Source organism: Somniosus microcephalus, chromosome 15 (genome assembly GCF_052327205.1).
Source record: "Somniosus microcephalus isolate GS21.2 chromosome 15, FLI_Smic_1.0, whole genome shotgun sequence".
Classification (NCBI taxonomy): Eukaryota; Metazoa; Chordata; class Chondrichthyes; order Squaliformes; family Somniosidae; genus Somniosus; species Somniosus microcephalus.
The window spans coordinates 122,527,779-122,552,017 of NC_141001.1; the positions used below are offsets into that span (position 1 = coordinate 122,527,779).

At 46.5% G+C, this 24,239-nt stretch overlaps 1 protein-coding gene across 1 annotated transcript; it reads left to right on the plus strand.

Annotated features, from left to right (window-relative positions):
- The first annotated feature begins 279 nt into the window (after window positions 1-279).
- Window positions 280-24,185, plus strand: LOC147107201 (RNA polymerase-associated protein CTR9 homolog). Its single transcript, XM_086008377.1, has 8 exons — window positions 280-477; window positions 1,316-1,403; window positions 9,564-9,712; window positions 11,628-11,744; window positions 14,201-14,346; window positions 15,257-15,328; window positions 19,664-19,799; window positions 23,917-24,185. The coding sequence occupies exons 1-8, from the start codon at window positions 415-417 to the stop codon at window positions 24,097-24,099; spliced, it is 954 nt and encodes a 317-aa protein (XP_085864503.1). The 5' UTR covers window positions 280-414; the 3' UTR covers window positions 24,100-24,185.
- Window positions 24,186-24,239: the final 54 nt, after the last annotated feature.

A 24,239-nucleotide genomic window follows, 5' to 3' on the forward strand; every position in this document is an offset into this window, starting at 1 on the left:
TTGGGTCTAAGTTTCATGGCAGCTCTTGATTGGCTTTCCTTACTCATGTCTGCAGCGGCTGGTGCCATATCTTGATTAAGTTAATCGTTTTGTTAACACCTTTTAATGGCTCTGAGTTTCGATGCTGTCATTGAGGCTGTCTGTTTCTCCTTCGTTCCTCCCTGATACGGAAGACACCACCTGAACCGCGAGCTGTGGATATAAAGAAAGAATGCTCGGAGATGCCCAGTCATAAACAATTCCCAATAACAGCCTTCTTAAGTTAACCATTCGTTTTAATTTTGTCCTCAGGATCATCCAGATGCGTGGTCGCTGATCGGGAATCTTCACTTGGCCAAACAGGAATGGGGCCCCGGACAGAAGAAGTTTGAGCGAATCTTGAAGCAGCCGTCCACTCAGAATGACACTTACTCCATGTTGGCCTTGGGCAATGTTTGGCTTCAGACCTTGCACCAGCCAACCAGGGACCGAGAGAAGGTAAGAGAAGACACAGAAAGACTTGCCTCTACATAGTGCCTTTCACAACCTCAGAACGTCCCAAAATGCTTTACAACCGTTTACAATCAATCAAGTACTTTTTGAAGTGGAGTCACTGCTGTAATGTAAGAAACGTGGCAGCCAATTCACGCACAGCAAGCTCCCACAAACAGCAATGTGATAAATGACCAGATAATCTATTTTAGTGATGTTGGTAGAGGGATCAATATTGGCCAGGACACTGGAGGGGAAATCCCCTGGTTTTTGAAATATTGGCCATGGGATCTTTTATGCCCACCTAAGAGAGCAGACAGGGGCTTCGGTTTTAACGTCTCATCCAGACGACGCCACCTCTGACAGTGCGGCACTCACTCAGTGCTGCACTGGAGTGTCGGCCTGGATCTTGTGCTCAAATGTTTGGCCTGGGGCTTGAACCCACATCCTTCTAACTCGGAGGCGAGCGCGTGACCCACTGAGCCACGGCTGGGCCGAAAGCTTTACTCATATAAGGAAATGGATAGCATGGCTACATCTCCTTGTGATGGGACTATTTAGACCATTTCACCACGGGCGATGAGTGAGGGTCAGTACTTGGTGAGGAGAGGATGCCTTTAAAGGGACAGGCCAGGTTAAAAACACAGCTCCACACTGTCTGAGCAGAGTTCCAGAGTCTATCAGCATGAGCATATCCATAAAACTTTAAATGCTATAGCACATGAATTAATTCAGCGCCTTAGGACGCGATATGAATGCAAGTTGTTTCTCTATTCCTTTGCAGTACCAAAGCACCGTGGGACTTCTGTTTGTTCATAATTTGTCTGTTCTTCCACGTCACTAGGAGAAACGTCACCAGGACCGAGCACTGGCAATCTACAAGCAGGTGCTGAGGAACGATCCCAAGAATCTGTATGCTGCTAATGGCATTGGTAGGTACCGCCAATAGTTTCAACAGAGAGAGAGGGGCAAACTGTGTCTTTCCTCATTCTAATTTGGGTATTTTTAAGTTGAGATTTGAAAACAAATAAAAGGCTCTTTGAGGGAAACAGATAGGCAGGAAGAATAGGTGGGGGGAGAAATAGGATGAGGCTTTCAACACTGCATGAACTTTCTAGTGTTTTTGATTTGCTAAATACTCTGGTGTTGCCCACAGTAATCGGAGATTCTGCAGTTGGGGTGGGATACAGCGGTGGGGATGGGTAATTTGTAAGGGATGTCCTCAGGAAGTGAATGAATGTGCTTTGATTTCGGGAAAATATGAACCAATTGGGAATTTTTTGCATGACATATCTGCTAATGTGACAAGCATGCCAGATTTTAAATTATACATCCATTAAAACTCAAAAATGGCTCTTCCTATCTGAAATGGAACCTGTTTCGAATGGAACAGATTGATTGTTGATGGGGTAAAGTTGCTGCGTTTTCTGGAATAACATGACTAGAAGGACTGGTGGTAACGGGAAGTTTACGACACTAATACATAATACACATTAAAATGGTAACAGAACATGTAGACTGAAATCGATGTATGAGGCAGAATTAATAAATGATCTCATCGTGAAGGATCCTCTAGGAAAGAGTGATCATAGCATGGTTGAATTTCAAATTCAGTTGGAGGGTGAGAAAGTTGTATCTCAAACCAGTGTCCTGATCTTAAACAAAGGCAATTACAATGGCATGTGGGCAGAACTGGCTAAAGTGGACTGGAAAAACAAATTAAAGGGTAAGAAAGTTGAAATGCAGTGGCGGACATTTAAGGAGATGTTTCATGACTCTCAACAAAAATATATTCCAGTGAGAAAGAAAGATGTTAAGAGAAGGGAGCACCATCCGTGGCTAACTAAGAAAGTAAAGGATGGTATCAAATTGAAAACGAAGGCATACAATGTTGCCAAGATTGGTGGGAGACCAGAGGATTGGGAAATTTTTAAAAACCAGTAAAGGATGACTAAAAAAATAATAGAGAGAGATGAATTATGAGAGTAAACTGGCAAGAAACATTAAAACAGATAGTAAGAGCTTCTACAGGTATATAAAAAGGAAGAGAGTAGCTAAAGTAAACGTTGGTCCCTTAGAGGATGAGACTGGGGAATTAATAATGGGGAACGGGGAAATGGCGGAGACTCTGAACAAATATTTTGCATCTGTCTTCACTGTAGAAGACACTAACAACATCCCAATAATGGATAATCAAGGGGCCACAGGGAGTGGGGAACTAAAGACAATCACTATCACTAAGGAAAAGTACTCGGTAAAATAATGGGACTAAAAGACAAGTCCCCTGGACCAGATGGTCTGCTTCCCAGGGTCTTAAAAGAAGTGATGCATTGGTTGCAATATACCAAAATTCCCTGGACTTTGGAGAGGTCCCAGCGGATTGGAAAACCGCTAATGTAACCCCTATTTAAGAAAGGAGGGAGACAGAAAGCAGGGAATTATAGACCAGTTAGCCTAACATCTGTCGTTGGGAAAATGTTGGAGTCCTTCATTAAGGAAGCAGTAGCAGGGCATTTAGAAAAACATACTGCAGTCAAAGAGTCAGCATGGTTTTAGAAAAGGGAAATCATGTTTAACAAATTTGCTGGAGTTCTTTGAGGATGTAACAAGCAGGGTGGACAAGGGTGAGCCAGTGGATGCGGTGTATTTGGATTTCCAGAAGGCATTCGATAAGGTGCCACTTAAAAGGTTACTGCATAAGATAAGAGCTCACAGAGTTGGGGGTAATATATTAGCATGGATAGAGAATTGACTAACTAACAGAAAGCAGAGAGTCGGGATAAATGGGTCATTTTCTGGTTGGCAAACGGTAACTAGTGGGGTGCCACAAGGATCAGTGCTGGAGCCCCAACTATTTACAATCTACATTAATGACTTGGATGAAGGGACCGAGTGTAATGTAGCCAAGTTTGCAGATGATGCAAAGATGGGTGGGAAAGCAAGTTGTGCAGAGGACTCAAAGAATCTGCAAAGGGGTATAGACAGGCTAAGTGAGTGGGCAAACATTTGGCAGATGGAGTATAATGTGGGAAAGTGCGAGGTTATCCACTTTGGCAGGAAAAATAAAAAAGCAAACTATTATTTAAATAGAGAGAGGTTACAAAATGCTACAGTTCAGAGGGACCTGGGGGTCCTTGTGTATGAAACGCAAAAAGTTAGCATGCAGGTATAGCAAGTAATCAAAAAGGTAAATGGAATGTTGGCCTTTATTTCAAGGGGGTTGGAGTATAAAAGCAGGGAAGTCCTGCTACAACTTTACAAGGTATTGGTGAGACCACACCTTGAGTACTGCGTACAGTTTTGGTCTCCTTATTTAAGGAAGGATATACTGTACCTGCATTGGAGGCAGTTCAGAGACGGTTCACTAGGTTAATTCCAGAGATATGGGGTTTGACTTATGAGGAAAGGTTGAGCAGGCTGGGCCTATACTCATTTGAATTTAGAAGAATGAGAGGTGATCGTATCGAAACATAAGATACTGAGGGGGCTCGACAGGGTAGATGCAGAGAGGATGTTTCCCCTCATGGGGAAATCTAGAACTCGGGGGCACAGTCTCAGAATAAAGGGTTGCCCTTTTAGAACTGAGATGAGGAGGAACTTCTTCTCTCAGAGGGTTGTAAATCTCTGGAATTCTCTGCCCCAGAGAGCCGTGGAGGCTGGGTCATTAGAAACATAGAAGATAGGAGCAGGAGTAGGCCATTCGGCCCCTCGAGCCTGCTCCGCCATTCAATGCGATCATGGCTGATCATCCAAATTCAGTACCCTGTCCCTGCTTTCTCCCCATACTCCTTGATCCCTTTAGCCTTAAGAAATATATCCAACTCCTTCTTGAATATATTTAATGAATTGGCCTCAACTGCCTTTTGTGGTAGAGAATTCCACAGGTTCACCACTCTCTGGGTGAAGAAATTTCTCCTCATCTCTGTCCTAAATGGCTTACCCCTTATCCTTAGACTGTGACCCCTGGTTCTGGACTCCCCCACCATCGGGAACATCCTTCCTGCATTTAGTCTGTCTAGTCCTGTTAGAATTTTATAAGTTTCAATGAGATCCCCTCTCATTCTTCTAAACTCCAGCGAGTATAAGCCCAATCGACCCAATCTCTCCTCATACGTCATTCCTGCCATCCCAGGTATCAGCCTGGTGAATCTTCACTGAACTCTCTCCATGGCAAGAACATCCTTCCTAGATAAGGCGACCAAAACTGCACACAATACTCAAGGTGTGGTCTCACCAAGGCCCTGTACAACTGCAGCAAGACATCCTTGTTCTTGTACTCGAACCCTCTTGCTACGAAGGCCAACATACCATTTGCCTTCTTAACCGCCTGCTGCACCTGCATGCTTACCTTCAGCGACTGGTGCACAAGGAGGACACCCTGGTCTCGTTGCACTTCCCCTTCTCCCAATCTATTGCCATTCAGATAATCTGCCTTCCTGTTTTTGCCACCAAAGTGGATAACCTCATTTATCCACGTTATATTGCATCTGCCATGCATCTGCCCAATCACCCAACCTGTCCAAATCATACTGGAGTTTCTCGGCATCCTCCTCACAGCACACACGCCCACCCAGCTTTGTGTCATCTGCAAATTTGGAGATATTACATCTAGTTCCCTCGTCTAGATCATTAATATACAGGAAACTTTCATTTAACCGGAGGTTAAAAGTCCGGAATGCTCTATCTACCAGCAAAATTCAGGAGCCGTTTTCTATACGTTTTTTTTTACTTCTCGTTGCATTTCTTTTCCCAGTCAGGCTCTGCAAGGTCTGTAGCTAAGCAACAGCTTCAGCTAGAGACGTGTGCAGCTGCAGCTGACTGTTTTGAAGCTGTTGCTAAGCAACAGGGTTTGTTGATTCACACGGAACTGAAAAGCTCTGTATGTTTCAACATTCGGGTTGGATTATACGGCAGTTTTGATCTAACGACACCAGCTCGGTCCCGTCAGTGCCGGATACCAGAAAGTTTCCTGTATATTGTGAATAGTTGGGGTCCAAGGACCGATCCCTGCAGTACCCCACTAGTCACTGCCTGCCACTCGGAAAAAGACCCGTTTATTCCAACTCTGCTTTCTGTCTGCCAACCAGTTCTCTATCCAAGTCAGTACCTTGCCCCCAATCCCATGTGCCTTAATTTTGCACGCTAATCTCTTATGCGGGACCTTATCGAAAGCCTTCTGAAAGTCCAAATACACCACATCCACTGGTTCTCCCTTATCTATTTTACCAGTTACATCCTCAAAAAATTCCAGTAGATTAGTCGAGTACGATTTACCCTTTGTAAATCCATGCTGACTTTGTCCGATCCTGTCACTGTTTTCCAAGTGCTCTGCTATTACATCTTTTATAATGGACTCTAGCATTTCCCCACTACCGATGTCAGGCTTACCGGTCTGTAATTCCCCGTTTTCTCTCTACCACCTTTTTTGAATAGTGGGGTAACATTAGCTACCCTCCAATCCATGGGTACTGTTCCAGATTCCATCAAATGTTGGAAGATGACCAGCAATGCATCTACTATTTCTAGGGCCACTTCCTTAAGTACCCTAGGATGTAGATTATCAGGCCCTGGGGATTTATCGGCCTTCAATCCCGTCAATTTCCCCAACACCATTTCCCTACAAATACTGATTTCTTTCAGTTCCTCCCTTTCATCAGACCCTATGTTCCCCGACATCTCTGGGAGGTTATTTGTGTCCTCCTTTGTGAAGACAGAACCAAAATATGTATTTAATACATTTAAAGTGGAGATAGACAAATTTTTGCAAGATAAGGGAGTGAAGGGTTATGGGGAGCGGGCAGGGAAGTGGCTTTGAGCACAAGATCAGCCATGATCTTATTGAATGGCGGAGCAGGCTCGAGGGGCCAAGTGGCCTAATCCTGCTCCTATTTCTTATGTTCTTATAGGTTTTTGTTGGGTAAGGGTATCGAGTCATGGAGCAAAGGCGGGTAAATGGAGTTACGGTACAGATCAGCCAGGCTCTAATCGAATGGCAGGACAGGCTGGAAGGGCTAAATGGCCTGTTCCTATCAAGAAAGGAAGGGAACTCGGAGGGCACGTAATACCAAAGCAAGAATGTCTGCGGCCTCCTAATTGACCTCAGTGCTAACTCGCCCATTCTTTACTTAAGAGACTTTATAAATGGACACATGCCTACAATTGCTGAACAGTAGGAGGCCATTCGGCCATCGAGTCTGCGCCAGCTCTTTCGAAGAGCAATCCAGTTAGTCCCACTCCCCCGCTCTTTCCCCAGATCCCTGCAATTTTTACTCCTTTTATCCAATTCTTTTTTGAAAGTTACTATTAAATCTGTTTCCACCATCCTATCAAGCAGTGCATTCCAAAGAATGACTTGCATTTATATAGCGCCTTTCATGACCACCGGACGTCCCAAAGCACTTTACAGCCAATGAAGTACTTTTTGAAGTGTAGTCACTATTGCAATGTAGGAAACAGTCCACATCCTAACCACTCGTTGCATAATAATGTTCTTCCTCATGTCGCCTCTGGTTCTATTGCCCATAATGACATCGAGGAATACGCATCCACAGTGCTATTCTACATTAACAGTTGCGTCGAGGTCGTCACGACCCATAAAAATATCAGGACATACCCCAACCAGAAACCCTGGATGAACGGAGAGGTCCGCTCACTGTTGAAAGCACGCGACGCAGCATTTAAATCTGGCGACGCGGCGGCTTACAGTGCAGCTAGGACCAACCTAAAAAAGGGTATCAGGACTGCCAAAAGGAAACAGACACTGCGGATAGAGGATCATTTCCACAACAACTCGGACCCCCGGCACATGTGGCAAGGCATCCAGTCCATCACTGACTACAAGAGCAAAAACACCAGCCCCCCGGTTAGCGATGCCTCCCTTCCGGAGGAGCTTAACAACTTCTACGCTCGCTTTGACAGGGACAACAGGGAGCCGGCTACCAAAGCCTTGCCACCCCCGGAAGACCAGGTGCTCACTCTGTCGACCTCCAACGTAAGGGGTGTTCTACGCGGAGTGAACACACGAAAGGCTGCTGGACCGGATAGCATCCCTGGACGGGTACTCAAGGAATGTGCTGATCAGCTGGCTGATGTCTTCACCGCCATCTTCAATCTGTCATTGGCCCAGGCAGTAGTCCCTACATGCTTCAAGACCGCTACCATTATTCCTGTGCCAAAACAAACGGCTGTGACGTGCCTGAACGACTATCGACCTGTCGCACTCACACCCATCATAATGAAGTGTTTCAAGAGACTGGTCCTGGCTCACATCAAAGCCAGTGTTCCCGCCTCTCTTGACCAACACCAGTTTGCCTATCGTGCAAACAGATCAACGGAGGATGCAATCACAACTGCTCTACACTCGGCACTGAATCACTTAGATGGTAAAGAGACCTACATCAGAATGCTGTTCATAGACTACAGCTCAGCATTCAACACTATCGCCCCCAACAAGCTGGCCACCAAACTCCACACTCTTGGCCTGAACACTTCCCTCTGCAACTGGACCCTGGACTTCCTAACAAACAGACCCCAGTCTGTCAAATTAGGTAACCACACCTCCCCCCCCCCCCCCCACCCCCCTGACCCTGAACACGGGGGCCCCACAAGGATGTGTGCTGAGCCCCCTCCTCTACTCCCTCTTCACCCACGACTGTGTGGCTGTTCATGGTTCCAACACCATCATCAAGTTTGCGGATGATACCACAGTAGTAGACCAGATCACCAACAACGATGAGTCAGCCTACAGGGAGGAGGTCCAGCATCTCGTGAAGTGGTGCGCCGATAACAACCTGGCCCTTAACATCAAGAAAACCAAGGAAATCATTGTGGACTTCAGGAAGTCTAAAGGCGGAAGTCACACCCCCATCCACATCAATGGGGCTGTGGTGGAAAGGGTGGACAGCTTTAAGTTCCTCGGAGTCCACATCACGGAAGACCTCTCCTGGTCCCTCAATACCTCCTCTCTGGTGAAGAAGGCCCAGCAGCGCCTATACTTCCTAAGGAGGCTGAAGGGATGTAACCTGTCACCCCTGATCCTCTCTAACTTTTACCGCTGCACAATAGAGAGCATCCTGACGAACTGTATCACAGTATGGTATGGCAGCTGTAGCTACTATGACCGGAAAGCCCTGCAGCGGGTAGTCAAAACTGCCCAACGCATTACCGGCACCCGGCTACCGACCATAGAGCACATATACCAGAAACGCTGTTTACGGAGGTCACGGTCCATCATCAAAGACCCTACCCACCCCAGCCACAGTCTGTTCGCCCTCCTGCCATCTGGGAGACGCTACAGATGCATTCGCACCCGTACGACCAGATTTAGGAACAGCTTCTTTCCCAGGGCTGTCATCCTACTGAACTCCACAAATAAACTCTAAAGCCTGCACATCTGCCAATGCACTTTATTATGGTTATGTTTATGTTAATGTATTACAAGCCAAATGTATGTTGAATGTTTAAATGTCTTAATCTAAATGTACACTCTCGGGAGCCACAAGCCTACATTTCATTGTACTGCACTTGTGCACGAACAATGACAATCAAGTTGATTATTATCACCTTAAATCTGTGCCCTCTGGTTATCGACCCTCCAGCCATTGGAAACAGTTTTTCTTTATTTACTTTATCTAAACCTGCCATGATATTAAACATCTCTATCAAATTTCCTCTTAACCTTCTCTGCTCTAAGGAGAACAATCCAACTTCTCCAGTCTATCCACGTAGTTGTAATGCCTCATCCCTGGAATCACTCAATAAATCTCTCTGCACCCTCTCCAAGTGTCCTTCCTAAAGTGCGGTGCCCAGAATGGGACACAATACTCCAGCTGAGGCCGAACCAGTGTTTTATATAGGATTAGTATAACTTTCTGGCTTTTTTACTCGATGCCTCTATTTATTAAGCCCACGAGCCCATATGCTTTATTAACTGCTTTGTTAACCTATCCTGCCACCTTCAGAGATTTGTGCACAAGAGCCCCAAGGTCACTCTGTTCTTGCACCCCTGTTGTAGGAATCGCACACCCTTCGAATTTACTGTGGGCCGTGCCACAGTGATTTGCAAATATTCTTAAAACCTAATTTCTCGACAGGTGCTGTATTGGCGCACAAAGGATATGTCCGTGAGGCTCGCGATGTATTTGCCCAGGTGAGGGAGGCTACAGCAGAAATAAGTGACGTCTGGCTAAACCTGGCACATATCTACGTGGAGCAGAAACAGTACATAAGTGCCGTGCAGATGGTATGTATCGAATGTAGATTTTATATAAACTTTCTAATTCTAATGGCCTTCATTCAGATAGTTACCAATATCTTTTAATTGTCAGAATTTTACAGAACTAAAGAAGGCTGTTTGGCCCATCGCGCCTGGACATTATTCAGGTTTAGATAAAATAAATAAAGAGAAACTGTTTCCAATGGCTGGAGGGTCGATAACCAGAGGGCACAGATTTAAGGTGATTGGCAATAGAACCAGGGGCGACATGAGGAAGAACATTATTATGCAACGAGTGGTTAGGATGTGGACTGTTTCCTACATTGCAATTTCACCAATTTGGTTGAATATCAAGAAAAAAGTTCTCCTCAACTCCCCTCTAATCCTTTTACCAATTACTTTAAATCTGTGTCCCCTGGTTATTGACCTCTCTGCTAAGGGAAATAGGTCTTTCCTGTCCACTCTCTCCAGGCCCCTCAGAATTTTATGCATAGTTTTAAACCTGTTGGGTTTTTGATAATTGCTCTGCTTGCCCTGGTAGTTACCAATACCTTTTAATTGTCAGAATTTTACAGAACTAAAGGCGGCCGTTTGGCCCATCGCGCCTGGACATTGCTGAGTTCAATCAACTGGCAGCAGGTTGGGCCACACAACTGGCAGCAGGTTGGGCCACACAACTGGCAGCAGGTTGGGCCACACAACTGGCCTCAGTATCTCCGAGTTAGGGAGGGGAAAATGTAGCCAAGGTTTCCCTAACCCTGACCACTGTACGGTGACATTATTGTAGCGTGTGTTTGAACGTCAGGGATTGGGCGGGGCTGTGATCCTCTGTGATGGAGTCCGGCGCCAACACTTGCTATCTAGGCTGACCCACACTGACAACTTCAGTGAAGTAGCAGAAAGTTCCCGTGGAACTGTACCCAACGACTTCCGAAAAGAAAGGAGAAAATAAGAAAATTGGCAAAAGAACCAGCGGGGAGATGAGGAGAATGTTTTTGACGCAGCGAGTTGTTGTGATCTGGAACGCGCTGCCTGAAAGGGCGGTGGAAGCAGGTTCAACAGTAACTTTCAAACGGGAATTGGATAAATACTTGAAAAGGAAATATTTGCAGGGCTGTGGGGAAAGAGCAGGGGAGAGTGGGTCTAATTGGAGAGCTCTTTCAAAGAGCCGGCACAGGCACGATGGGCCGAAGGGCCTCCCTCTGTGCTGTAAGATTGTATAAAAAGGAATAAACGCCCCCTCAAGGGAGGATTTGGTGAGGAAATGCCTGCAGTCTTTGAAAGTTGCATGTTCTTCTACAAGAGGAGATTCCCAACTCACCAAGTGTTTGTTAAATAGAATATTCATGTGTTGTGAACCTTTGCATTTTAGCGGCTGAGGCTGGTCGGTGCTGGAATGGGAGACTTCGCCATTCTTTGCATCAATACACTCCCAGATCATAAACAACACAAAGTAAACCCCACTCTACTCTGCTCAATGAACCTCACCTCAGGGTCAATGTTCCCTTTAAGCTGTGTGGAAGACGCAGCGCTCTGGAGGTCCCGCGCAGCCGGCTCACCGGCTTTTAAATGGGGAAAAAAACGCCTGTTAATAGTTGGAGGGAACATTGCTCAGAGTAGCACCCAGTGCTCCCATCAGTGTGACTTTTCCACATCATGCTCCTGGTTTCTCTCGGTAAAAAGCCCCCAAATTATGGGCAGTTTGATTGTATTAAAGACTCGCTCCTGGGAAGCTGGGAAATGGAGTCGGAGACTGCGCAAATTCACTGCCCTTTGGACGTTTAGAGCCAACAGGGAGAGGAACTTTCAACCCATCAGTCTGCGTTGCATTGAAAGAAAGAAGGAACTTGCATTTATCCAGCGTCCTTCAGACCCTCAGGAGGTCCCAGAAGAGAGGCGGCAGGGGTTTGTGACAAGTAACGTGTGCTTTTGTTTCCACTAGTACGAGAACTGCTTGAAGAAGTTTTACAAACACCAGAGCACAGAGGTACTGCTCTTCTTAGCAAGGGCTTACTTCAAGTGTGGCAAGCTTCAGGATTGCAAACAGACTTTGCTGAAGGTAATCTTTGTTTCACTTAGTACTGAACACCCACCATAAAGAGTCTACAGTAAGTGTGGTGGTTATGGTCCTGTTAATATATTGTAGAAAGATATATAAACACTTCAGTGCATATATAGAATTTACAGCACAGAAACAGGCCATTCGGCCCAACTTGTCCATGCCAGTGTTTATGCTCCACACGAGCCTCCCCCAACCCTACTTCATCTCACCCTATCAACATATCCTTCTATTCCTTAATAACAACAGGAAAAAGCTGGAAATACTCAGCAGGCCAGGCAGCAGCAAGTCAAGGAAGGGAAGGGAAGAGTCGGAGATGCTCTCACCCCTGCCCCTCCCTCCCAGAACCACGATAGGGTTCCCCTTGTCCTCACCTTTCACCCCACCAGCCTCCACATTCAACGGATCATCCTCCGCCATTTCCGCCACCTCCAACGTGATCCCACCACCAAACACATCTTCCCCTCACCTCCCCTTTCAGCATTCCGAAGGGATCGCTCCCTCCGCGACACCCTGGTCCACTCCTCAATCACCCCCAACAGCCCTGCTCCTTCACCTGGCACCTTCCCATGCAAGCGCAGGAGATGCAACACATGCCCTTTTACCTCCTCCCTTCCCACTGTCCAGGACCCCAAACACCCCTTCCAGGTGGAACAGCGATTTACTTGTACTTCTCGCAATCTAGTATACTGTATTCGCTGCTCACGATGTGGTCTCCTCTACACTGGGGAGACCAAACGCAGATTGGGCGACCGCTTTGCGGAACACCTCCGTTCAGTCCGTAAGGGTGACCCCGAGCTTCCGGTCGCCTGTCACTTTAATTCACCGCTCCATTCCCACTCGGACCTCACCGTCCTTGGCCTATTGCATTGTTCCAATGAAGCTCAACGTAAGCTCGAGGAACAGCACCTCATCTTTCGATTGGGCACTTTACAGCCTGCCGGACTCAACATTGAGTTCAACAATTTCAGATAATTATCCCTGCCCCCATTTCTCATGCAGTATGATTTTTGCCGTTCCCATTTGCAACATTTTATCTTTCCTGCCTCTTACAAAAGTACAGGATGTTCTTTCTACTCCTTCCTCCCCTCCTAACCCCCCCCCCCCCGTCTCTGCACCTGCTTAATATCTGTTACATCTCCAGCTTTTTCCAGTTCTGATGAAGGGTCCCAGACCTGAAACGTTAACTCTGTTTCTCTCTCCACGGATGCTGCCTGGCCTGCTGAGTATTTCCAGCATTTTCTGTTGATATTTCAGCTTTCCAGCATCCGCAGTATTTTGCAATTATATCCTTCTATTCCTTTCTCCCTCATGTGTTTAATCTAGGTTTCCCTTAAATATGTCTCTGCTATTCGCCTCAACCACTCCCTGTGGTAGCGAATTCCACATTCTCACCACTCTAACCCGCTTGGCCCATCAAGACTGCCCACCATTTTGTTAGCCCTGACAACTGTATTGTTTTAATCCCAATTCCATAACCTTTAATTTGCTTCTCAAGTAAGTATCGATCTTGTTTTTAAACACCCCCAGTAACTTTCCATGTATAGCCTTCTGTGGCTGTGAATTGCACACGCGCACAACCTTTTGTTTGCGCGAAGAAGTTTAGCCTGCATTCACTTTTAATCAATCTTGCTTGAACTCTGGTGAACATTTCCAACTTATCGCCTGGTCCAGCCCTGGTCAGGCCTGACTGCTTTCCCTCTGCCTAGCACCAGACGCACGAAGGCCGATTCTCGCACCCATACTCCCCCTCGAAGCAATGAGGGCAATTCGGCACAAACCGGGAATTGAGCCTGTGATGTTCGTGATCTAAAACCACACCACCACCAACAACAGCAACTTGCATCGATATAAGAACATCAGAATTAGGAGCAGGAGTCGGCCATAAGGCCCCCTCGAGCCTGCTCCGCCATTCAATAAGATCAGGGCTGATCTCCTACATCAACTTTACCTTCCTGCCTGATCCCTATATCCCATGATTCCCCATGAGTCCAAAAATCTATTGATCTCAACCTTGAATATACTCAACGACTGAGCATCCACAGCCCTCTGGGGCAGAGAATTCCAAAGATTCACCACCCTCTGAGTGAAGAAATTCCTCATCTCAGTCTTAAATGGCCGACCCCTTATCCTGAGACTGTGCCCCCTAGTTCTAGACTCTCCAGCCAGGGGAAACAATCTTTCAGGATCTACCCTGTCAACCCCCCTCAGAATCTTCGATGTTTCATTGAGATCACCTCTCATTCTTCTAAACTCCAGAGAGTATTGGCCCATTCTACACAATCTCTCCTCATAGGACAACCCTCTCATCCCAGGGATCAATCCAGTGAACCTTCATTGCATAGTTATATAGAGTGGAAATGATTCCATGTTTAGCGAGATTTGTCTCTTAATTAGATTGGCTCTCCACTTAAGAACAGCAGTTCAGTAAATAAAGGAGTGGTTTGTGTTCACAGGCTAGACACGCAGCCCCTAACGACACAGTGCTGATGTTTAACATGGCCTTAGTGCTGCAGAGACTGGCCACCTCTGTCCTCCGGGATGAGAAGAGCAACCTGAAGGCAGTATTGAACGCAGTCAAAGAACTGGAGCTCGCCCATCGGTAAGATGCGCTGCTTGGAGTTAACAGCATGAAACATCGAAACATAGGAGATAGGAGCAGGAGTCGGCCATTCGGCCCCTCGAGCCTGCTCCACCATTCAATGCGATTATGGCTGATCATCCAAATTCAGTACCCTGTCCCTGCCTTCTCCCCATATCCCTTGATCCCTTTAGCCTTAAGAAATATATCTAACTCCTTCTTGAATATATTTAATGAATTGGCCTCAACTGCCTTCTGTAGAGAATTCCACAGGTTCACCACTCTCTGGGTGAAGAAATTCCTCCTCATCTCTGTCCTAAATGGCCTACCCCTTATCCTTAGACTGTGACCCCTGGTTCTGGACTCCCCGACCATCGGGAACATCCTTCCTGCATCTAGTCTGTCTAGTCCTGTTAGAATTTTATAAGTTTCAATGAGATCCCCTCTCATTCTTCTAAACTCTAGTGAGTATAAGCCCAATCGACACAATCTCTCCTCATACGTCATTCCTGCCATCCCAGGTATCAGTCTGGTGAATCTTCGCTGCACTCCCTCCATGGCAAGAACATCCTTCCTCAGATAAGGCGACCAAAACTGCACACAATACTCAAGGTGTGGTCTCACCAAGGCCCTGTACAACTGTAGCAAGACATCCTTGTTCCTGTACTCGAACCCTCTCGCTACGAAGGCCAACATACCATTTGCCTTCTCAACCGCCTGCTGCACCTGCATGCTTACCTTCAGCGACTGGTGCACAATAACACCCAGGTCTCGTTGCACTTCCCCTTCTCCCAATCTATTGGCGTTCAGATAATAATCTACCTTCCTGTTTTTGACACCAAAGTGGATAACCTCGCATTTATTGCACCTGCCATGAACCCTGGGATAAGCGCCTGCCGTGAGTTCTAACCATGTGCCTTCCACCTTTCAGGTATTTCAAGCATCTCAGCAACACCGGGGATAAGATGAGATTTGATTTGGCTCAGGCTGCAGCAGAGGCCAGGTGCGTAACTGACAACACCAAAAGCTTTCATTTTACTGTCAATTCATTCTCGGGGCGTGGGTGTCGCTGGCAAGGCTGGCATTTATTGCCCACCCCTAGTTACCCAGAGAACGTGGTGATACAACCGAGCGACTGCTAGGCCACGTCCGAGAGCCATTAAGAGCTATGTTCTCCGTAATTTTTTTGGGGCCCTGCGCGATTTGTACGTTGATGAGCCGAGTGCGCGGGTTTCCTGGAGCAGTGCGCGGCCGGGCACCTTACAGGGAACACTGATTAAGCGTCGGCCACGTTGGTGTGGGACTGGAGTCACCTATAGGCCCAGACCGGGCAAGGACAGCAGGTTGCCTTCCCTAAAGGGACATTACAACAACAGCAGCTTGCATTTATATAGCACCTTTAATGCAGTAAAATGTCCCATGGACAAAAATTGACACCGAGCCACATAGAGAGATGTGTGTCTAAAAGCTTTGACCAACCTTTTTAATTCTGCATTTTTTGTTAACCTGAATTCAACTTCTCAAACTCTAGATTATTAGTCTAGGCCACTGGATTACTAGCCAGTAACATGATCATTACACTATCATACACTTTATCTTTGTATAGATCTTTGAAGGTGGCAGGACATATTGAGAGAGTAGTTAGCAAAGCATATGGAATCTTGGGCTTCATAAATAGAGGTATTGAACATGGCAGGGCAGGTTGAGAAAGTGGTTAAAAAAGCATACGGGATCCTGGGCTTCATAAATAGAGGCATAGAGTACAAAAGCAAGGAAGTTATGATGAACCTTTACAAAACACTGGTTCAGCCTCAACTGGAGTATTGTGTCCAATTCTGGGCACCGCACTTTAGGAAGGATGTGAAGGCCTTAGAGAGGGTGCAGAAAAGATTTACGAGAATGGTTCCAGGGATGAGGGACTTCAATTATGTGGATAGACTGGAGAAGCTGGGGTTGTTCTCCTTAGAGCAGAGAAGGTTGAGAGGAGATTTGATAGAGGTGTTCAAAATCATGAGGGGTCTGGACAGAGTAGAGAGAGAGAAACTGTTCCCATTGGCAGAAGGGTCGAGAACCAGAGGACACAGATTTAAGGTGATTGGCAAAAGAACCAAAGGCGACATGAGGAAAAACTTTTTTACGCAGCGAGTGGTTAGGATCTGGAATGCACTGCCTGACAGGGTGGTGGAGGCAGATTCAATTGTGGCTTTCAAAAGGGAATTGGATAAGTACCTGAAGGAAAACATTTGCAGGACTACGGGGAAAGGGCGGGGGAGTGGGACTAGCTGAAGTGCTCTTGCAGAGAGCCAGCACGGGCTCGACGGGCCGAATGGCCTCCTCCTGTGCTGTGACCATTCTATGAGCACCTTCAAAGAAGTAAAACGTCCCAAGACGCTTCACAAAAACATAATCAGAGAAAAATTGATTCTGAGACACATAAGGAGATACTTGCATAGGTGGAGGTCGGTTTTAAGGAGCGTCTTAAAGGAGGAGAGAGAAGCTGAGAGGTTTAGGGAGGGAATTCCAGAGCTTGGGCCCAGGCAGCTGAAGGCACGGCCGCCAATGGTGGAGCGATGGAAATCGGGGATGTACAAGAGGCCAGAATTGGAGGAATCTACTTTAGAAGAAACTACCATTTGTTTATTGAGAAAGCCACAGAAAATACTTTGATTAAACTGATACAATTTCGATTTGGTATAAATGTTTGAAATAGGGGATTAAAAATTTTTTAAGAGTACAATGAAGTTTGTTTCCCACTATTTAAATGGGAAGTACCAAAAATAATTCAACGTGATAAGAGCAGGGATTAATATTGTGGAGAATATTTGAGAGAAAAACATTTGAAATGAAATTCAAAATAAATTAACACCTTTACGTCAACATATTAGTAACCATTCCCAAGTCAGTCATAGAAACATAGAAGATAGGAGCAGGAGTAGGCCATTCGGCCCCTCGAGCCTGCTCCGCCATTCAATGCGATCATGGCTGATCATCCAAACTCAGTACCCTGTCCCTGCTTTCTCCCCATACCCCTTGATCCCTTTAGCCTTAAGAAATATATCTAACTCCTTCTTGAATATATTTAATGAACTGGTCTCCACTGCCTTCTGTGGTAGAGAATTCCACAGGTTCACCACTCTCTGGGTGAAGAAATTCCTCCTCATCTCTGTCCTAAATGGCTTACCACTTATCCTTAGACTGTGACCCCTGGTTCTGGACTCCCCGACCATCGGGAACATCCTTCCTGCATCTAGTCTGTCTAGTCCTGTTAGAATTTTAAGTTTCAATGAGATCCCCTCTCATTCTTCTAAACTCCAGCGAGTATAAGCCCAATCGACCCAATCTCTCCTTGTACGTCATTCCTGCCATCCCAGGTATCAGCCTGGTGAATCTTCGCTGCACTCCCTCCATGGCAAGAACATCCTTCCTCAGATAAAGCGACCAAAACTGCACACAATACTGAAGATGTGGTCTCACCAAGGCCCTGTACAACTGCAGCAAGACATCCTTGTTCCTGTACTCAAACCCTCTCGCTACGAAGGCCAACATACCATTTGCCTTCTTAACTGCCTGCTGTACCTGCATGCTTACCTTCAGCGACTGGTGCACAAGGACACCCAGGTCTCGTTGCATTTCCCCTTCTCCCAATCTATTGGCGTTCAGATAATAATCTGCCTTCCTGTTTTTGACACCAAAGTGGATAACCCCGCATTTATCCACGTTATATTGCATCTGCCATGCTTCTGCCCAATCACCCAACCTGTCCAAATCATACTGGAGTTTCTCGGCATCCTCCTCACAGCACACACGCCCACCCAGCTTTGTGTCGTCTGCAAACTTGGAGATATTACATCTAGTTCCCTCGTCTAGATCATTAATATAAATTGTGAATAGCTGGGGTCCAAGGACCGATCCCTGCGGTACCCCACTAGTCACTGCCTCCCACTCGGAAAACGACCCGTTTATTCCAACTCTTTGCTTTCTGTCTGCCAACCAGTTCTCTATCCAAGTCAATACCTTGCCCCCAATCCCATGTGCCTTAACTTTACACGCTAATCTCTTATGCGGGACCTTATCGAAAGCCTTCTGAAAGTCCAAATACACCACATCCACTGGTTTTCCCTTATCTATTTTACCAGTTACATCCTCAAAAAATTCCAGTAGATTAGTCGAGCACGATTTACCTTTTGTAAATCCATGTTGACTTTGTCCGATCCTGTCACTGTTTTCCAAGTGCTCTGCTATTACATCTTTTATAATGAACTCTAGCATTTTCCCCACTACCGATGTCAGGCTTACCGGTCTGTAATTCCTCGTTTTCTCTCTACCACCTTTTTTGAATAGTGGGGTAACATTAGCTACCCTCCAATCCATGGGTACTGTTCCAGAGTCTATCGAATGTTGGAAGATGACCAGCAATGCATCTACTATTTCTAGGGCCACTTCCTTAAGTACCCTAGGATGTAGATTATCAGGCCCTGGGGATTTATCGGCCTTCAATCCCATCAATTTCCCCAACACCATTTCCCTACAAATACTGATTTCTTTCAGTTCCTCCCTTTCATCAGACCCTATGTTCCCCGACATCTCTGGGAGGTTATTTGTGTCCTCCTTTGTGAAGACAGAACTAAAGTATGGGGAGAAGGCAGGGACAGGGTACTGAATTTGGATGATCAGCCATGATCTCATTGAATGACGGAGCAGGCTCGAGGGGCCGAATGGCCTACTCCTGCTCCTATCTTCTCTGTTTCTATGACCTACTCATTAGAAAATAAGAGACTAAATGGGGTACAGGTGCAAAGGGATCTTTGGGTATAAAATCACAAATTAAAAGTAGCAACGCAGGTTAAAAAAGCCATAAAAGTGCAAATAAAGCACAGGTTCATTTCTAGAGGAATAGAATTCAAAAGCAGAGAAGTTCTGTTAAACTTGTATAGAACCTTGTCTGATTGTCTCGTGATTTGAGACGGTGGGGTGGCGATATGGCATTACAGTATATATGCTTTTCAGTGGTTGCGGTTGCTGTCGTTGTAAAAGTTGTTGTTTTAACATTTGCCCGGGGATGAAAAGGCCGCGCTCAAAGGAGTTTGTGGGCCGCTCAGTAGGGGAAAAAAATTAGAGCGAACATTGCAATGGGGTGATGGGTGAACGGGACTTGGTGCGAGATAGGACACGGGCAGCAGAGTTTTGGATGAGCTGAAGTTTACAGAGGGTGGAACTGCGAGAGCGCTGGAATAGTCCAGCCTGGAGGTGACAAAAGCAGGGGGGAGGGTTTCAGCGTTCCGTACTTGCTCATCGCCCCCTCGGGGGATTTGTGCGTGTGTGTGTGTGTATGTTTCAGGCAGTGCTCCGATCTGATGAGCCAGGCCCAGTACCACGTGGCCCGCGCGCGCAAGCAGGACGAAGAGGATCGCGAGCTGCGTTGCAAGCAGGAGCAGCAGAAGGAGATGCTGCGGATGCAGATGGTGAAAGAGCAGGTCAGTGGCCCCACTCATTCTTGGACAGCAGCAGAGTCCCGGCCTGGGGCCCTCCCATGGAATCTCGGGGCTGCGTATCAGCTTTAGATCCCTGACCCTATTAATTCCCAGATATCCCATGTTGCTGATGCTGCCAGATCTCATAGAAACATAGAAGATAGGAGCAGGAGTAGGCCATTCGGCCCCTCGAGCCTGCTCCGCCATTCAATGCGATCATGGTTGATCATCCAAATTCAGTACCCTGTCCCTGCTTTCTCCCCATATCCCTTGATCCCTTTAGCCTCGAGAAATATATCTAACTCCTTCTTGAATATATTTAATGAATTGGCCTCTACTGCCTTCTGTGGTAGAGAATTCCACAGGTTCACCACACTCTGGGTGAAGAAATTCCTCCTAATTTCTGTCCTAAATGGCTTACCCCTTATCCTTAAACTGTGACCCCTGGTTCTGGACTCCCCGACCATCGGGAACATCCTTCCTGCATCTAGTCTGTCCAGTCCTGTCAGAATTTTATAAGTTTCAATGAGATCCCCTCTCATTCTTCTAAACTCCAGCGAGTATAAGCCCAATCGACCCAATCTCTCCTCATACGTCATTCCTGCCATCCCAGGTATCAGCCTGGTGAATCTTCGCTGAACTCCTTCCATGGCAAGAACATCCTTCCTCCGATAAGGCGACCAAAACTGCACACAATACTCAAGGTGTGGTCTCACCAAGGCCCTGTCCAACTGCAGCAAGACATCTTTGTTCCTCGGTGTTCTGATTTAGGTTTTATTCACCTATGAGGCAACAGCCATAAGAACAGCCCATTCCAAACCTCCCATATCCAACATGCAAGCAGCTAGTACCAGCATGATTTCTACAACAACTTGCATTTATATAGCGCCTTTAACATAGTACAATGTCCGACAGTGCTTCACTGGAGCGATTATCAAACAAAATTTGACACGGAGCCACATGAGATATTAGGACAGGTGACCTAAAGCTTGGTCAAAGAGGTAGGTTTTAAGGAGCGTCTTAAAGGAGGAGAGAGAGGCGGAGAGGTTTAGGGAGGGAATTCCAGAGCTCGGGGCCCAGGCAGCTGAAGGCACAGCCGCCAATGGTGGAGCGATGGAAATCGGGGATGCTCAAGAGGCCAGAAATAGAGGAGCGCAGAGATCTCATGGGGTTGTGGGGCTGGAGGAGATTACAGAGATAGGGAGAGGCGAGGCCATGGAGGGATTTGAAAACAAGGATGAGAATTTTGAAATTGAGGCGTTGCTTAACCAGGAGCCAATGTAGGTCAGCGAGCACAGGGGAGATGGGTGAACGGGTCTCGGTGCGAGTTAGGACATGGGCAGCAGAGTTTTGGATGACCTCAGGTTTACGTAGGGTAGAATGTGGGCGGCCAGACAGGAGTGCGTTGGAATAGTCAAGTCTCGCGGTAACAAACGCCTGGATGAGGGTTTCAGCAGTGGATGAGCTGAGGCAAGGGCGGAGACGGGCGATGTTACGGAGGTGGAAATAGGCAAACATAAAGAACCTTAGTTACTTAGATAGGCTTAAGGACCAGGGTCTGTTTACTTTAGAGTAGCATAGACAAGATAGGAGGTCTATACAGTAATGAAAGGGCTGGATAGCATCTGTATTGATAGATTATTCCAGTCTGACACATTGGAGAGGACTAGGGAACATGAGTTTAAACTGTGTAAGAGTAGGAAGAGACTGGCTATTAGGCGGTTCTTCTTTTCCCAGAGAGCAGTGAGCCTCTGGAATGTGTTGTGGTGGGCGCTGACTCTACAACTTCAAGCGGGAGCTGGAGCCGTTCCTGACTGGGGCAGAGATCGCATCATTACAAAGTATTTACAGCACAGAAACAGGCCATTCGGCCCAACTGGTCTATGCCGGGGTTTCTGCTCCACACGAGCCTCCTCCTACCCCTCTTCATCTCACCCTACCAACATATCCTTCTATCCCTTTCTCCCTCGTGTGTTTATCCAGCTTCCCCTTAAATGCATCTATACTATTCGCCTCAACCACTCCCTGTGGTAGTGAGTTCCACATTCTCACCACTCTCTGGGTGAAGAAGTTTCTCCTGAATTCCCCATTGGATTTATTAGTGGCTCTCTTATATTTATGGCCCCTAGTTCTAGTCTCGCCCACGGGTAGCAGGTAAGTGTCTTTATAGATGACACTTGGTCCGTGTGATCTCCTGGACTGGTTTTGATCGCCTGAGGGGAGTCGGAGCGAAATTTCCTAGAGTATTTTTCCCCCTTACTGGCCTGGGTTTTTTTGCTTCTCCCGGGAGATTACATGACTGTGGGAGGTTGAGTAAGTGTCTAGTCACGCTGCTCGGCCATCATGGGGTATGTAAGCAGTTTGAATCCAACTCCAAATATGGATGCAACAAAAATCCATTACCAAGTCTAGACTCACGCAATGCCTTTCAGCAGTAAGCATACAGAGAAATAACCGGTATTACCCCAATTTCCCCGGGTAGAGACGTAATCTTCGTCGTTGTCCCTTTCCCATCCTGATTCTCTCCACAACTTGTTCAGAAAAGCTCGAGATCTTTATAGTCTGTTTCTCACGGAATACTGTCATTGCTGATTCATTATGGCATGACAGGCGTTATTGTGAACATGACCCCCCCACCCCCCCCCCCCCCCAGAAAGGATGTATTTCCTTTAAAACAGCAGATGCCAACTGTTGTCATCCTGCCTTCATTGTTCCACTCTTCCCAAGTCTGCCTTGGCTATCGGTTTCTTAATGTGGCCATGAAAAACAAGTCAAGCGACCCGAATTACACATCCTGTCGTTCCAGCAAACAGTTAAAGCAGTGTCAGCTAAATTGTACCCTGACTAATCAAACCCTAAAGCATCCTGGGAATGAACAACTTTTAACCATTTCATTAAGTAAAAAGAAACCAAAAACTTTAATCAAATGAGATCAAACCAAATCCTAATCCTACGTATATTTGTATACACAACTAGGGTGTCTTACATGTGGGACCTGTGGATTGACCATCTGGTCTTTTCCTGCCCGTCAGTTTCGTACGTTCATATGCAACGTTCCCTTTAAGTTGCGCGACCTCGCAGCGCTCTGGAGCTCCTGTGCAGCCGGCTCACCAGCTTCTAAATGGAAGAACCGCGCATGCGCAGAATTTTGAATGGGCCACACGGCCCAAAAATAAACTAGAGGGAACATTGTTCATATGTAAATAGAAGGACAGATAGAAGTGGGCTTCAGGAGACAGATTGCCAGGGGTAAGGCATCAGGACGCAGTTTGGATACCCCTGTTTTACAGTTAAAACTCCACCCAGCACATTGCTGATATATTTTGTAGACATTGTTTAGCCCAGCCCCAGTCGAAGCACACAGCAGTCAGACTCTGGTCTGGAGGTCTCGGTAGATAGGCATGTTGAAGCAGTCCGTTCATTGTGTGAAGAGGCTATTTTTCTTTTTAAAGACTTTTAAAACTGCTTCTGAAAGTGTTAAGCCACCCTTTATTTACCGCAGTTTATCACGGGTGGCGAGGTGAGCAGTAATGCCTGCTCAGGCTCCTCACGCAGTTTGAACCTGGCGTTCAATGACGTGAGAGTGTAAACTGGGCCAGTAATGATGTCCAGGTAGTGACTGGCTGTATATTTAGGGTCTTTGAACACCGGCGAAGGTGCTAGCACAGTAGCAGGAGAAGAGAGAGCTCTAGTTCTGTATAAATCTGTAAAATATCCCACGGCCACTATTTTGAAGAAGAGCAGGGGGAGTTCTCCCTGGTGTCCTGGGGCCAATATTTATCCCTCAATCAACATCACTAAAACAGATTATCTGGTCATTATCACATTGCTGTTTGTGGGAGCTTGCTGTGCGTAAATTGGCTGCTGCGTTTCCTGCATTACAACAGAGACTGCACTTCATTGGCTGTGAAGAGGTCGTGAAAGGCGCTATAGAAATGAAAGTTCTTTTTCTTCAATCCAAGATCTATCTTTTAGTTAATCTTAGTAAAGATAAGGTTAGGATAGACATACGAGGGAGCAACGGATCGATTTGGTTATCCCAGCAATCGCTCTCTCCTGTTTTTGACCGATTTTATTTAGCAGCTGACGGACTGTGTCTCTCGTTCTTGTCTTTTATCAGGAGGATAAGAAACAGAAGGAACTAATCGAGCAACGTAAGTTACTGGAGCAGCGGAGCCAATTCTTGGAGAAAACCAGGAGCTTGCTGGTGTTCAATGAAGAGATGGAGACCGCGAAGGAGAAGAAGAAGGGAGGTGGAAAGGTAAGAGGGAAAGCTCAGGCATTCTGCCACTCGCATCCATAGCACTAAAGAAACACACAGGAGTTTAAACACCCAACCGGTCTGTGTCAGCATTTACCCTCCACACTAGCAAGCAGCTCCAGTCGGGTCCAGTAGCTCAGGGGTCCTGGTTCTCTCATTGGGTTTCTGTTACCGTATTTCTC